This window comes from Lycium ferocissimum, chromosome 11 (assembly GCF_029784015.1).
Source record: "Lycium ferocissimum isolate CSIRO_LF1 chromosome 11, AGI_CSIRO_Lferr_CH_V1, whole genome shotgun sequence".
Lineage (NCBI taxonomy): Eukaryota > Viridiplantae > Streptophyta > Magnoliopsida > Solanales > Solanaceae > Lycium > Lycium ferocissimum.
Genome location: NC_081352.1, coordinates 47,440,443 through 47,455,730, shown reverse-complemented (window position 1 = coordinate 47,455,730; position 15,288 = coordinate 47,440,443). Strand labels below are relative to the sequence as shown.

General features: G+C 32.8%; 1 protein-coding gene across 1 annotated transcript; it reads right to left on the bottom strand.

Annotated features, from left to right (window-relative positions):
• Nucleotides 1-2,703: 2,703 nt before the first annotated feature.
• On the bottom strand, nt 2,704-6,109 carry LOC132035859 (protein ARABIDILLO 2). The gene is made up of 2 exons (XM_059425999.1): nt 4,143-6,109; nt 2,704-3,161 (listed from the first exon to the last, which is right to left on the bottom strand). Exon 1 carries the CDS (start codon nt 5,872-5,874, stop codon nt 4,171-4,173), a length of 1,704 nt encoding a protein of 567 aa, XP_059281982.1. The 5' UTR covers nt 5,875-6,109; the 3' UTR covers nt 2,704-3,161; nt 4,143-4,170.
• Nucleotides 6,110-15,288: the final 9,179 nt, after the last annotated feature.

Sequence of the window (15,288 nt, the reverse complement as noted above, 5' to 3'; positions counted from 1 at the left end):
CACAAATTCATGTTTATTAGCATGTTAGCTTTATTTTTTTGATTATTTATGTTGGAAATTTTCATTTCTTTTAAAAAACAAATGTTTTAAACTAAACGTAGGGATTATAAATCTACTTAACTACTATACTTTTTACAATTTTATACTTATTCTTCATTAAATTTCATTTTATATATATTTGAAAAAGAAATATACTTTAAACCCCCAATAACTGAGACGACAAAAATACTATCCCCCCATACTGATCTATCAATTAACTACCAGCACAATGATTTTTAAATATGGTATGCGAGACTCCAAAATGAGAAACTATGGGTCCCTGAGTCTGAAGCTGGCAATATGATTTCTCGTGGGATCCATTACTTTCTGATTTGCTCCAGTGTTTAAAACTTTAAATGCAAAAGCCACGATAGTCCATTCTTTGGCTAGAGAAGACCTTGATGTAATTTATTGTAACAAGCAAACTATGGACTTTGAAGGGTAGGGGACCGGGGGACGGATGAACTAAATATTGAAGTATTGAAGTCAAATCTGGGCAATTTGATAAAATTTAGCACCACAAATATTAAGTCAAATATGCCCAAAATTTTAAAATAACCTTTTCTTGCAAGAAATTTGGGACATTTTGGAACAATATGCTCATGGCCGGCACATACCGCGTAGACGCTTGAATGACATTTACGCTTGGATGACATTTTAAGTCTTTTGCAAGTTTTTTTTTTCTCATCAAGTCTTGTGCAAGTAAAATTTGTAAAAAGTGTACAACTGTTTAAATGTGTGTACCGCCTTCTTCTACACTTCTCACAAGGATACCAACTTGTAACCTATTTTCTTTTTATAACTATGAGACCTCATGATTCTCAACTCACTTGACGGCTAGACCACACTCTTGGTGCACTAACTTATAATCTATCATTATGTGACCAATATAATATTCCACAATCTTGTCCAATAGTTGGAGAAATGAAGGAAATAACGGACAATAAATAAGGTGATTTTGGAGGAAGCTTCAAAAGAAGCAAAAGTAGTAGGGAACTATTCTATTCATATTTCTTTGTAGAGAAAGGATTAACTTGAATTTGAAGTATGTAACCCTACCAAATTCCAGCCCATGATACCCTAAAATATAAAGCAGAAAGACAGTTGAAGTGAAGAAATCATTAACTGCCAAAGTTTTAGCGGGAAGGAAGGATAGAAAAAGTAGAAAATAATGGCAGGACTCACAGGAGAGAGAGGACAAGTGCTAAGCTTTACAGCTTGCAAAAAACTTGGGATATTGCAATTGCTTTAAAGGGATATGTTACAGCAAATATGACACCAGAAAGGCAACAAGTCTCAGCCTTTCCTCTCTCCTCTTTAGCCTCAGTATCTGATTCATCTCCATTGGGCATTGGCGTTTCAAACAAGAAGAATCAACCAACCCCTCAACACCCCCCACCCCACCCCTCAATAAGCACCCCAAAGCCTCAAATTCTTTAGGGGGTTGGGGGAGGGGGTTCTCCATAAATATAAATAGACTACTTGACTACTTCAACAAAAATTTGGATTGTTACAATGTGTAATATAATGGGCGCGTCAGAATATACGCAAAAATTACACTATACATATGTTCAGGTGCTCAATCGGAGCAGACGGTAGTTCACGTGTCTAAATGAGATTTACTGGTAAATTTAAGAAGATGTCTATGTAATCAGCCTTTTTTACCGTGGTATTCGACCTAGTTTATGTACACTTCAACTATTCCATTGAGTAAATCTCCTATCAGTGCAGGAACTGAGAAACTTTGCCTACCAAAACTTCAACTCAATTTATGCATATTTCGATTATTTGTATTATCCCCTTGAATACTTGCTACTATTATCAGTAGAAGCACTGGATTTAGTAAAACTTGAAACGAATAAAAACAATTACCTAAACATTTCTAATATACTAATTGCATATTTCAGGTGGGGTGAGCGGTGGGGGGTTGGGGTGGGACAAGTTAGGCAGGCAGGGCATGTGAAAGAGAGAGATGGTGTAGGGAAATGAACTGGAAGAGACATAGAATGTGAGTATGTCCCACCATTTCCATAGACAATCTAACCATATAGAATATGACATTATATGTATTTGATTTTTCTAGTCTTCACAAGTCCCTCTTTCCATGTGATGTCGCTGTAAATGGTAAATGGTCCCCTGTATTGTCCTGATTTTCCATTATCTTTTTCTCTCCATGTATTTTATATGCCTTTATTAGTTTCCTTCTTCTGCAGCTTCGCAGTTGCTTCCTCCTTACATAAGCGAGCACATGGGGACCATCCTTCTTTCATTCCCGATAATCATGGCTGTCCAATTTTTCCTATCTAAATTTGCGGATCAAGAACACATTATCAACAATGTAGAACTCAATTTGGAACCCCAAAATCTATTAGAAGTTTCCATTCAGTCCAAGTGTACAAACTTTAAAACCCCTTTTTACTTGCACCAACCACCCAAAGAATTAAACTAAGCTCAAAATGTTATCTTGGCATGATTAAGGGACTATAAAACAATTCACCAAATGCATTATATAGGAATCTATTCCAACAACCGCCCTAAAAGTTTAGCTTTATGTGAGGATTATAAGCTATATTCTAACAATGTAAAAAACAACCGGCAAACTGACCATAATTCTAGCCGCACCAAAAGGTTGTAAATAACAAATAGTATATGAAAAGCACAAAGTACCAATAAAGAGAAGATAAATTTAAGAGAAGTTGCACACTTTGTAATTAAGGCTTGTAGGCTTGGCCATTACAAGATAAACAAACCTTTGAATATACAATATCAACCGATGAGGATGATTGAAAAAAGGGTGCGGGTGCAAGCACTATCTATCACTCACTTACAAAGCTTCACATGGTGAAATAAACATGAAAATTTAAATAAATAAAAAAAAATAAAAATAAACAAACAAGGATACTCCCTAAAAACCGCATCCATGCCATGTGTTATATAGTTTAGAATAAATTCAACTTTTTTTTTTTTTCATCTTTTCTTTTTCTAATAATTGAAAATATAGTATAAGGTTAAAGTTGGGGTATACCGACTACCGAGTGTGCAGTGATTGTTTGTTTTTTTTTTTTGCAAGGAAATGAGGTGGTTTTCCACATTTGACAGTTGGGAAAAATCCAAACAACCACCTGCAGGAAGCAACATAGGTACGATAATGTCAGGAAAATGGATTTAGTGAGTAAAAGAAAAAACTTCCAGGCAACTAATTAACAGTAAAATGTACTTAAAGTAGCACTAATGTTCATCACGTGTAATCCAGTCAGTTAATGAAATAGTAAATCTAACAACAAGATACTTCTGATAAGATGATGAACCAGCAAAGCAGTGGCATCAATGCCATTCATATCCAAAGACTGAATAATAAAAGTTGAGAATCATGCCCCCACTTGATTGCCAATAAATTTATCACAACTCACCCTGGCCTATTGCAAGCATTAACATGTCTAGCGTGTTTCACAAAAGAGAGGAGAAAAATGTACTTACTTAAGGTTGGACAGTCAGGATTCTAATTATAGTCCACCAACTTTTACTCAATGGCAAATGACTTGATCTTGATAGTTGTCTACAATCTACTAGTCCAAGGAAAGTAGTATCATTTGAACATATGAAAATTTGACTAGGCCTAGGACTCATATTAAAAACTCATCATCTCATGCTCCCCCCTTCCTCTTAAAATGATTCGGTTGAAAAAATAGTCTTACAAAATCATTACTTTTTTTGAGTAAAAGAAGCCCAAAATACTCTCTTGTTTCTCTTTTGGAGGGGAAGGGGGATCAAGAACTATAATGAGTATGAGCCACTAGACAAAGAAGTTGAAATCTCTTAAACTAGAACATCTATGTTTCAAACTGATCTTCTGGTTTAACAAAGGATGTGTACCTAAACACAATGTTAAGCAAATTAATTCAAGCGCATGAGCATGGGCATTCTAGTCTTCAAAAATGGAAGGCAAATTAAAGAAAATAGTACTACATTAGCATGTCAAATTGGAATGTTGTTGACCGGTAAACGTTAGGACCCACTAATGCCATGTGGAATAAGTTAAGATACAACTAAACTGCTAAGTAAATACTGTAACTAGATAATTAAAAATGTTATGGAAAAATTACCTTTTGTTGGCTGGGGTTAGTAGCTTAGCTAATTACTCCATGTCCTTGTGAATATGCTCTTCAACCTATTCCCTGAAAGTCTCTGCAATGCCTTCTTAGCTCCGGCAACCTCCCCGTCCGCCAGCTTCTGCAAATGCGCGTATGCTCCGGCTTCCACTAACCGCTTCCTACAACCCTGGCTCCCTCCCGCCATGATCGCGGCCACAACCGCCACCGGAAACTTCTTCGACACCACATCATTCTTCCCATCCAACATTTGTACCAACCTCATCACACTCTTCTCATCCTTAACCAATTCCTTCCTATTCGATTTCACAGTCAACAACGAAACCAACGCATTCGTCGCCACTTCTTGCAACCCATCTGGTTTAGCTGATTCCATCAGCTTCACCAAAGAGGGAATGCAACCAGCAATAGCCCTCTTCTTTTCATCACTAATGGATACATTTGCAAGTAATGAAGCTGATATATACTGTAACATTAAGCTACCATGTTTTATAAGCTCAGCTAACTGAACACTAAACGTGGTATACGACGAAAGTATCCTCGACGCACAATCAGAAGACGATAACGAATGAATTGCACGTAAAACGTATTCTAACGTATCAGGACTAGATGATTCATGTAGCAAATGAAGCAATCTTTGTAACCCCTTTTCTTGAATTAACAAATCCCTGTAATACTCACCAGATGAAGCTAAAATCGCAATGCAATTCGCCGCCTTTTCTTGAATTAAAGCTCTCCCCGAAACCATTAACTGTAAAAGAACAGGTATTCCACCTTCTTCAGCTAATGCAATACGAACATCTTCATTAGTAGAAACATTTTTTAAAGCCCCAACACCATGAATTTGAGCTGAAATCGACCCGGATTTAATTAAATCAAGAAGTACAGAAACCCCACCATAAGCTGATATAGCCCAAGCATTTTCAGGGTCATTTGTAATACACTCAACAGCTAAAACAGCTTTTTCCTTCATAATAACCGAACCAGACTCAATAATCCTTAATAAAGGACCTAAACCACCTTCTTCAAACACACATTTCCTAGATTGTTCACTCAAATAAACAAGCGTTGATACCGCGAAAACCGCCTGTTCACGTATATAACAATCCATATTAACATCAAGTAAATTAATTAAATACCCAACATGTCCTTCTTTAGCAACTAAACCAGCTGATTTCTCATCTTCGTTAAGCAACTGTATGAGTGACTCCAAAGCCTTTTTCTTAAACTCGATACCACCAATCTGAATTCTCGTAAACACATCTCTAATAAAAAGGACTAAATCGTCTTTACTAGAGTTTCTATCAGGGTGTGAAAGTACAATAGCAGTAGATTGACGTAACACACCAGAACGACAAAGAAGATCAAGATGTTGAATCTGTTTAGTCAACCAACCCGAACCCATATCAAGATCCGACTGCATTAACAGTTTACCCGGAATCTTTTCCGGGTCAGAGCATTGTTCACATAAGGTCTGGACCCGAAGCAAGATAGACAGCAGGTTCGGAAGTAGGGTTGGGAGAAGCTCGTTTTCAGACCAGTGAGGTGAGTCAGAGATTTCCGTTAAAAGGGATTTAACAGTAGCGAGTTTCGAACGGAGAACTTGCCAACGTGAAGTGAAGGATTTGATGGAAAGTGAAAAGGGGAGGAGATGAGTGAGGAGTTGGTTGATTTGGTCAAGGGTTTGGTGGGTTGTGTTAGAGGGTTGATGAACTTGTGGTTGCATTTTCTTGGGGAAAAAAGTGAGTTGGGTATTGATGATTTGTATTGCCCGGGATTAATACCGGGATAATAAAGAGAACACAAGCATATGAGCAGCAAAAAAAGAGCTGAAATTTGGGGTTTTGAGAGAGAAGAAAGATATGGGAAAGAGGGAAATGGGGGAGAGTGATTAATTGCGTAGAGGCAAAGGTAAAGTAGTTTTCACAGAGAGTGTGTGGGGAGAGCTTTAGTTTAGGAGAAACTGAAGACTGTATTTCTGTGTTGACGAGAAAATGATTAAAATGGTCCCTTATATATAATAGTAGGTTTATAATAGTCTATTAAGTATCACTTGAGAAGTTTGGGTTATTTGAGTTTGTCAAAAATGAGCAGTTTTGGTCTCTGCTGGATATTTACAAAACTCTTATTGTTAAAGTTAATTGGCACTGTGAAAAAGAATGTATGTATTCTTTCAGTTCTAATTTAAGTGTTTTATTTTCTTTTTTTATCTGGTTCAAAAAGATTGTTTCTTTTTATAATTGGAAAAAGGTCAAAAATACCCCTTTATTTTGGGAAAAGGGTTAATAATATCTTCCATTATAAATTTGGGTCAAAAATACCCCTCCCGTCATTAAGATTTTCAAATATACTCCTGTCTCAACGAAAATCTCCAAAATAATTCGATTTTATTTTTAAACCCGCTCTATTTAAACTAGACCCAACTAAACAAAAAATTCATATGGGTTACCCGATTCAAATGACATTTTACTATATTACACACATATTTAATTTAGGACCACATGATTTATCTTTAAATATTGTGTCTGGTCAAACTAAGATACTTAAAATGGGGGCGGAGAGAGTAACCGGAACTCACATTTGGAAGTAGAGATTTTGTAGTTTATGTTATTTTCGGTCTATTTCAAAAGTCATGAACAACTTTTTGAGGTGCAATTTCTGTAATTTTTTGTGTCTGGAGTTGCGGTTGATGAAATTATGACGAAAATTTCTAATGTTTCTAGTTTAAGTATTTTCTCCACAATTCCAATAACATTTAACAATAAGAGTTTGGTAAATAATTGACGGAGATCAAAAGTACTAACTTTACGTCAAACTTAAAGGATCAAAACTGTTTAATTGATACTTAAGGGACTATTTTGAATCTACTACAAAAGATGAGGGACCACTCTTGTCGTTTTCTCCTGTATTAACTATTGGGAAATTAATATAATTGTGATAAACGAGAACTGCGGAATTACAGAGTGGAAAAAACTACAGAAGAAACCCTTATTCGGTTGGTAGTTGGACGCGGCTGTGAACCGTGGACGGTGACAACTGACCAGGAACTAACGTGCCTCACTATTCCTCTATTTGCCGCTTAAATAAATAAACAATTATATAAATGTAGTACTCCCTCCATTTCTCATTTATGTAAATTTATTATTTTCTTAAAAACATTTTAAATTTTATCATTAATGAAAAGTTTTTTTCGTAAATTTGGGAATGTTCAAGTCAAAGTTTCAAGTCTGATTTTTTTTTTTATTCGCTTGATATTTGATGTTTCGGTATCGGCTATGGAATCTGATTAAATTTATATTTGCATCGGAAAATCTTGTATTGAGGGATAAAGCGCTCCTAAAACAAAGGCAATTTCATACTCATAACTCGAAATGAAGAACTTCAATTAAGGATAAAGCAGTCTTTACCACACCACTACAATAATTATCGATAAAATTCAAAAGTTTTATAGCCATAAAATTATGACTTGTTTATTAGTGTCATAAGTTTCAAAAAATCTTCTCTTTTACCCTTCTTGGCCAAATTGCAAGAGAAAAAAGAAAAAAGAAAAAAAAGAAAAAAAAGGAGTATCTTATTCAGATTTCAATTTTGGTAGCAGAATTAGTTAATGCTGACTATATCTTTTGAACAATGACTGGTTTGACTTTTTATGGTGCCCGTGAATGCAGCGTACTTAGTACCAAAATAATCGTTTCTAGTGTGAACTGTTCAAATGAGAATTAATTTTACCACGTTATAAATGAACTGAATAAATAACTGTACTTGATGGAACATGCATGCACCTGCTTTCCGCTTCCTTAAATTTTTAGTACTACATTTTGTTGGTATACGACTCTCACAAATCAGCTTGTCGATGTATCAGGGAGACACGAGTTAATGATAAAACTAAATGCACAAGCTCAAATAACCACCTTGATCAGCTTAGTTCAAGAAACAAAGTACGATTAAAGTCTTTTTTCTTTCAAAAAAAATCTATTAGATGGTAGAAAATAATAAAAAGAAGATAAATGAGAATCTAATTCAAACTTATTATATAAAGATTACCATATTAATATTACTAGACTACTCCATAAATTTGATGGTGAACTAAATCACTGTCACCTGGAAAAGTTATGCAAGATAATACCCTAACAAGCTAACAAGCCTCAATAAAATAAAATAAAAAATTCCCATAGGATCCTTTAACATATACTTCTTCCTATTGTTTGTACAGTATTGAAGCCCGTGAAGGGCTTCCCCAATTATGTTTATACTTCTAAACTCTAAAGTCAACCTCAATAGCTGTTTCCTTATTTCATTAATTATTTATTACACGTAGAATCTTCAACAATAAAGTTCTTTTATTTGTATATAGGATTTCATCAAGTTATGTAAGCTATTTTGGATTTGTCAAAATGATGCAAAACTTATATAAATCGAACTGCTGTCGGTGAAATTGCAAGATATTATTGTTCATTTATCGTAGGTTTTTATGAAGAGATTCTTCATATGAAACAATTAGTTTTTTAATTTGGAGGAAAACATATTTTGGATCTGTTGTCTTCAAGTGGCAATAATTTGGTACTCGTCCCAATTTTTGTTCCATAACTTCCCTATTTCTCATTCTTATGTCAAACATTTGCAGAAGAAATAAAAGAGAAGAGGAGGAGGAGGAAGAATAAGGAGATGGTGTACGTTATTATTGTAAGTTATCTCACTATTTGTGAGTTACATTAAAAACGTACATTATATTTCAGACAGTAGCCTAAAAGTGGAGAGCTGTGAAAATCACCCTTCGGATTCAATGAAAAAAAAAAAGGGGGAAAGGACATAATTGCCCGGTCGGGTGAAACTAATTCCATCCGGTGGCCACAATTCTTCTAAACTCAAATTATACCCACTAAACTAATCTCATCCATTAGCCAAAACTTAAATAAGACAATTTTCAAATAAAAACCCAAACACAAAAATGTTTGAGGCGATTTTTGTATATAATATGTGTCATTTGTGTATAAAATATGTATCAGTACCTATCTGTAATATATAGAAACTGTATAAAATATGAATCACTAAGGTATGTATCATTTTGTATATAATATGTATCATTTTGTATATTATGTTTGCATAAGTGGTGCACTTTTAGTTAAACTCTCAAATATCTTTTTTATAATATAACGAAAAAGGGCAAAAATGCCCCTGAACTTTCAGAAAAGGTATAAAAATACTCTTTATTCATCTATTTTGTTAAAACTATCCCTCAATTCAACTTTTTAGCTGATTTATGTTCTTAGACTAACGGATAACGCTAATTTTTTTTTAAAAATTTGAAAAACTGGATTTTTATAAAAATCTGAAAAAATGAATTTTTTTTATGGAAAAACTGTGTTAAAAAAAAAAAATAGAAAACTGTCTTTTTTTAAATCTGGAAGAAAATTATGGAGTATTAGTTTTGCACATTTTACTTAAAAAACAATCAGTTTTTCAGATTTAAAAATTGAATTTTCTAAAAAAATGGGGTTTCCACCGGTTAAAAAAAAGTTTTCCAAATTTAAAAAAATTCCACATGTGTTAATGAAAATCCAATTCTGTTTTTATTTTTATCTTTTATATATATAAAAGGCTTACTACATTTGTTTTTTTAAAAAAAGGGTTTTGAAAAATTATTTTCCTTATTCTACAAATAACGATTTTTCAGATTTCTTTTTAAAAAAAATAAATCAAATTTTCAGTAATAAAATGTCATGCGTAATTTATTTATTTTTTAAAAAAAATTAGTGTTGTCTGTTAATCAAAGGGAATAAATGCGCCAAAAAGTTGAATTGAGGGGTAGTTTTAGCAAAATAGATGAATAAAGGGTATTTTTATACCTTTTCTAAAAGTTCAGGGGCATTTTTGTTCTTTTCCGTTAAATTTCTAAAAAAATATTTGAGAGTTTGACTAAAAGTGCACCACTTATGCAAACATAATGTACTTTTAGTGCTCCATGTGAAAGAATATGTATGATTTTAGGTCCAACCCCAAAGATAATGTACATTTGGAAAGTCTTAAATATTAGAGTAGATTTTTCTCAAAGAATATTTTTATAGATTGAAATAGTTAAATAATTGAAAATAATATTTATATAATATAATCGCTATAAAAATAATTTCAAAGTTTTTTTTTTCACGTATAAGAGGAGTATAATAACTTATAAAGAAAAAATTGTGATCTGTGCAAAAATCTCAATTTCAAACTTGAAGCAATTAGATATGATACTAAAATAGGATATGACTATTACTGTAATTTATTACAACTGCGCATCGCGCGGGTACGGACACTAGTACAACTTAAAACGTTAGGAGAACTGATGTTCAGGTTGTTTATACATCCTTCATTTGCCCTGCGTCTCATGGTACTCAGGACATAAAAATGCATTTTCATTCTGCCCAACTTTAGAACAAAAAATGAAGAAGTGTCGGACCTGATATTCAGCCCAACCCAAATAGGACATATGCATTTTGATATTTTACATCACATGATGATTTAGGAACTCTAATTACATTATGTATAGATATCTTCAAATAATCATCATTTATAAGAAGAATTTTCATTATTGTTGCAATTTAAGCCAACCACTAGATCTTTAATTTCAGTTTTGGTAAAATTTATCCCTCTCACTCTTCCCAATTCTTTTTCTCTCTCCCCCAATTCCATCATTCTCTCCCTATCACTGTATACTTGAATGTGTCATTTGAGATCCTTACGTATGAACGTGTTTGAAAAGTTAGTTGATCTTGGAGTTACTGAGCTGAAAATCGAAGTTGACGTTTTGGTACAAATTGAAATTCAAATTCCATTGTTGTATCTCGTAGTGTGAATCTGAGAACCCATGTTTGCGATTGTTTGCATTAAAAAAAAAAAATGAGATTTTGTTTGTTTGTTGTAAATCAGTTGGATATGATTATTTGTATGTCATGTGTATTAACATAATATACATGGCATACACATTACATACATATAATATACAAGTGATAAACACACGACATACAAGTTATATACATGCGACATACATGTCACTGTTCTTCTTCAACCTCTGACTTCAATTTGAAATTTGATCTAAAGCCTCACCTAATCTAAACCAAATTGTCTCAAATTTGAGGTATAAGCTCATCAAAATATACTCAAAACACTTGGAACAACACTCAATTAAAAGTATTTTTAATCCTGCAAATTCGAATTTCAGCTTCAGACTTGTTTGAAATTCACCCCAATTATCATCAATCTCATATGAGTTTCACTATTTAATCTCAACCACACCATGAAAGATATTTTTCAAAATTTCAATCGACTTCAAATAAGAAATGTGACAATTCCGAAAATTGAAGCCCAAATACAACAATAGTGGGTTTCCATAATTTTTCTTTCATATTCGAAGTTTAAATACAACATGACGGATAAATTCAGCTCAACAAGTCAAATTTTGAATATCAATATATTTTAGAACTTAAACAGTAATTGAATAAGAAAGAACAATGATAGAATTTTGAAGGTTTTATAGATCATGTGAAATTTGTTGGTATGTTTTGAAAGTAAAATAATACTGTATGTTATTGTAAATATGAGTTATTTTGTATGTCTCAGTAAATGTCCTTATGCAAATTTAAAATGATGTTATATGTGCAAATTAAATTTATATAATTTTGGTTGATTTGCACAGATAAGACTATTTTATGCCGTTATTTAACTTGTGTGAAAAAATAACGTCTGCATCAGAAGTTGGACAAAATATACTAGTGAATCGCTAAAAGACAAGCATGATTTCCGCAACTCACAGAGGACCACTAAGTTCAATTAGCACAAAAAAATTTGGTGGATCACTAGGAATTTTTAATGGATAAGCATGCACAAAAGATATTTACATGAATTTATTAAATCTTGAGCAAGAGTTCATTAACATATTCATATCATTAAAGGATATAATATCTTAATTAGCATTAGATATTTCTTTCTAGAAACATACTTTGTCCCGCTATTATGAATTTTGTTTAATGAATAAAATTCAAATGGTTAAATTGATATTCTAATTTCAACATCTTCTATTTTATAACTTAAAGACTTTTTAAATATGTAGAAATTTTATAATAATGCCAAGGGACTAATGTGCAACACAGGTTCCCAAAGACTAGTACTACTGTGAATGCCCCAAATCTTCACCCAACTAATACAAACTATTTTGTTGTTTCGTGTAATCTTTTTCTCACATTTTTTGATCCCTTTTTTACTCCAAAATCATCATCATGTATTTAAGACATCAATTAGCTAAATCAAAATATAATACTATCAATCAATCGAAATACATCACCATTAAATCACTATAGTCTGAGACTTATTTAGAACATCTAATCATAGACATGTGTAGTTAGTTAAGTGGCTTAACTCTTAGATCTGCATCCTCAGTCAATTTCACAACCTTCTGCCTCTTTGGTCCCGAAACAGTCACTTTCACTTCCCTATCAAAATGTCCACATTTGTTTGAAATCGACATAAGCGTGGTCATCTTCTAACAGTAACTACCTCCTATTCCATAATTCATTTTTCTATCCCCCTCAAATCTCTAAGGTTTTAAGAGGTAGGTGGTTTGGATGATTTGTTGATTTTTGTCTTCGTTTCAGCATAACGTGTAAGGGATCAGAAGCTTCTTTGAGTAACCTTTCTCTCTGCCGATGCCATTGTTGCAAAAGCTAAGAAAAAGTGGAAAGTGAAAGTGATTGAATATATAGAAGTGATCGATTGATTTGAATTTTAGATCCTTACACTTTTGAGATACTTATGTAATATTTCTCTCGTTAAATCGGACTGATAAAATTTGCTTATAAAACAGTTTGATATGAAATATGTTATGGGTTATACATATTTGATATTTGTTAAAAGTTTCACGGTAGATAGGTTTTGCATAATTTTGTGTATAAATATATTTTGATATGAAATATTTTATGAATTATGATGGTAAAATTTCTAAATTACAACTTTTTCTAAAGAAGTGTGAACAGTTTATTAGTATATATATAGAAAGTTTAATATATAAGATTTTTGATACTTATGCAAGATTTCACACGTTAGATCGGATTGATAAAAATTTACTTGTAAAACAATTTGATTTGAAATATGTTATTGGTGATACAAATTTGATATTTATGTGAAAAGTTTTACGTTAGATCGATTTTGCATAATTTTATGTATAAATATATTTTTATATGAAAATATTTTATGAATTATATGATGGTAAAATTTCTAAATAATAACTTTTTCCAAAAAATTGTAATTGTTGTAATTGTTCCATCTTGATATACAAATATTATTTGACATTAAATATGTCATTGGATTACATTTTATAAAATCTCTAATAAATAGAGCACTGCTAACCGTTCTTGCATTACTTTCTCCAGCCCTGAAAACTCCGAACAAAGCTTCTTCAACTGAGTTTGATAAATTATTATTTTTGCTCATGTTAGTAGTAGTAGTAGTTTAATAAGCTTCAATCACTAACGTAGTGGTGGTGGGGTATAACTTGTCAAATTACTAGAAACAAAAGGATAACATCTCACCAATTTTTCTTTCTTATTTGGAGATTCTGGAGAGGGTGGGTGGTCGGAGGAAATGTGTCATGATATAAGCCCACATCAGGTAAATTATCTTTTGGCCCATGTTAAGTGAAGCACAAGAAGTTGGGTAACTTGCACGATTGTCCTTCTAAGGCACTGGTCTTTAATTTTTTGTCCTTCGCTAAAAAAATTTCGGTTTCGGGTTCGAACTCCCCGCTCAGTCAAAAATAAAAATAAAAATTCTCATCAAAGGCAGTGGTCTTTAATTTTTGTCCCTCAAATTGGTGGTCTTTAATTTTTTATCCTTCGCTAAAAAAATTTGGTTTCGGGTTCGAACCCCCCACTCAATCAAAAATAAAAATAAAAATTGGCAAGGCAGAGTCGAAGGAAAATTCTGCCTTAGCCTTCAGGCCTTTTTTTTTTTTTTTTTTTTTCTCTTTTTACTTAGTTGGAATTTTACAAACCTCTGTCTTAAGGCTTAACTTTTGCCCGGTTAGGCCTAATTTTGGGCAAAAGTTTGCCTTAAGGCCTAACTTTTGCCCGAATAGACCTAACTTTGCTATAAACCTCTGCCTTGCATTTTTTATTTTTATTTTTTTATGAGCTGGGGTTCGAATCCAAAACCTCGGGATATTAGGCGAAGGGCAAAAATTAAAAATCACCAATTTGAGCGGCAAAAATTAAACACCAGTGCCTTTGAAGGGCAATCCGCACAAAAAAATGCAAGAAGTTAGCATTATGATCGCTTAAGCTCTTTATTTTCAGAATTGTGTCTTTGAGTTTTTGCATTAGTCCCCTCGTAATTTTCATTTCCTTGTAACTAATAGGACATGTATCACATTACACGTTCAAGTTACCGTCCTTCATTAGTTGGTTTGTAATATACCTGTTTGTCCAAGCTTTTGGGAGGTCAAAAGTGTTTTTTTCCTTTCAAAAATGACTTATTTTTAAAAAATGAGGTATTTGGCCAAATTTTTAAGAAAAAATAAATGTTTCTGAGGAGTAGTAGAAACTGTTCTTCAGAAGCTAAACAAAGTAGCTTTCTCCTAAAAATACACTTAGAGGTACTTTTTAAAAGCACGGCCAAATATTAAATGCTACTCGTTCAAATTGATTAGTCAAACACAAACTGCATCTCACCAAAAAGTACTTTCGAAAAAAAATATGCCTTTCAAAATGATATGATTTTAAAAGCTTTTAATATATGAAAATCAATCTTCTTCCTAAATTCTTCTATTCTCTTCTGTCCCTTTGTTCCTTTTGTTGAGTTGTTCACGATTTGAGTTAATTACTAGTAGCTCAATTCGTGACAATCTGATGGATAAAATGATCCCTATACTTAATTTGAGGCAAAGACTACTTATTCTGTTCCTTCTTAATCGCGAGGAGAGTTCTCGTAATTGATTGGCTTAATATCATGTGAACTGTTGACTTATATCAGACTCATAAATCTTAAATCTTGAACACGTTATATCAAATTGCAACAATTTATAATAGTTGCTATGCCTCAACTACAAATGTGGGATTAACTAATTGGTAAAACTACTAATATTGTATACTTTTAGGCCCTGTTTGGATAT

Bases quoted from the DNA above. Each gene is read 5' to 3' on its own strand.
- LOC132035859 (XM_059425999.1), bottom strand. From the start codon at position 5,874: ATGCAACCACAAGTTCATCAACCCTCTAACACAACCCACCAAACCCTT.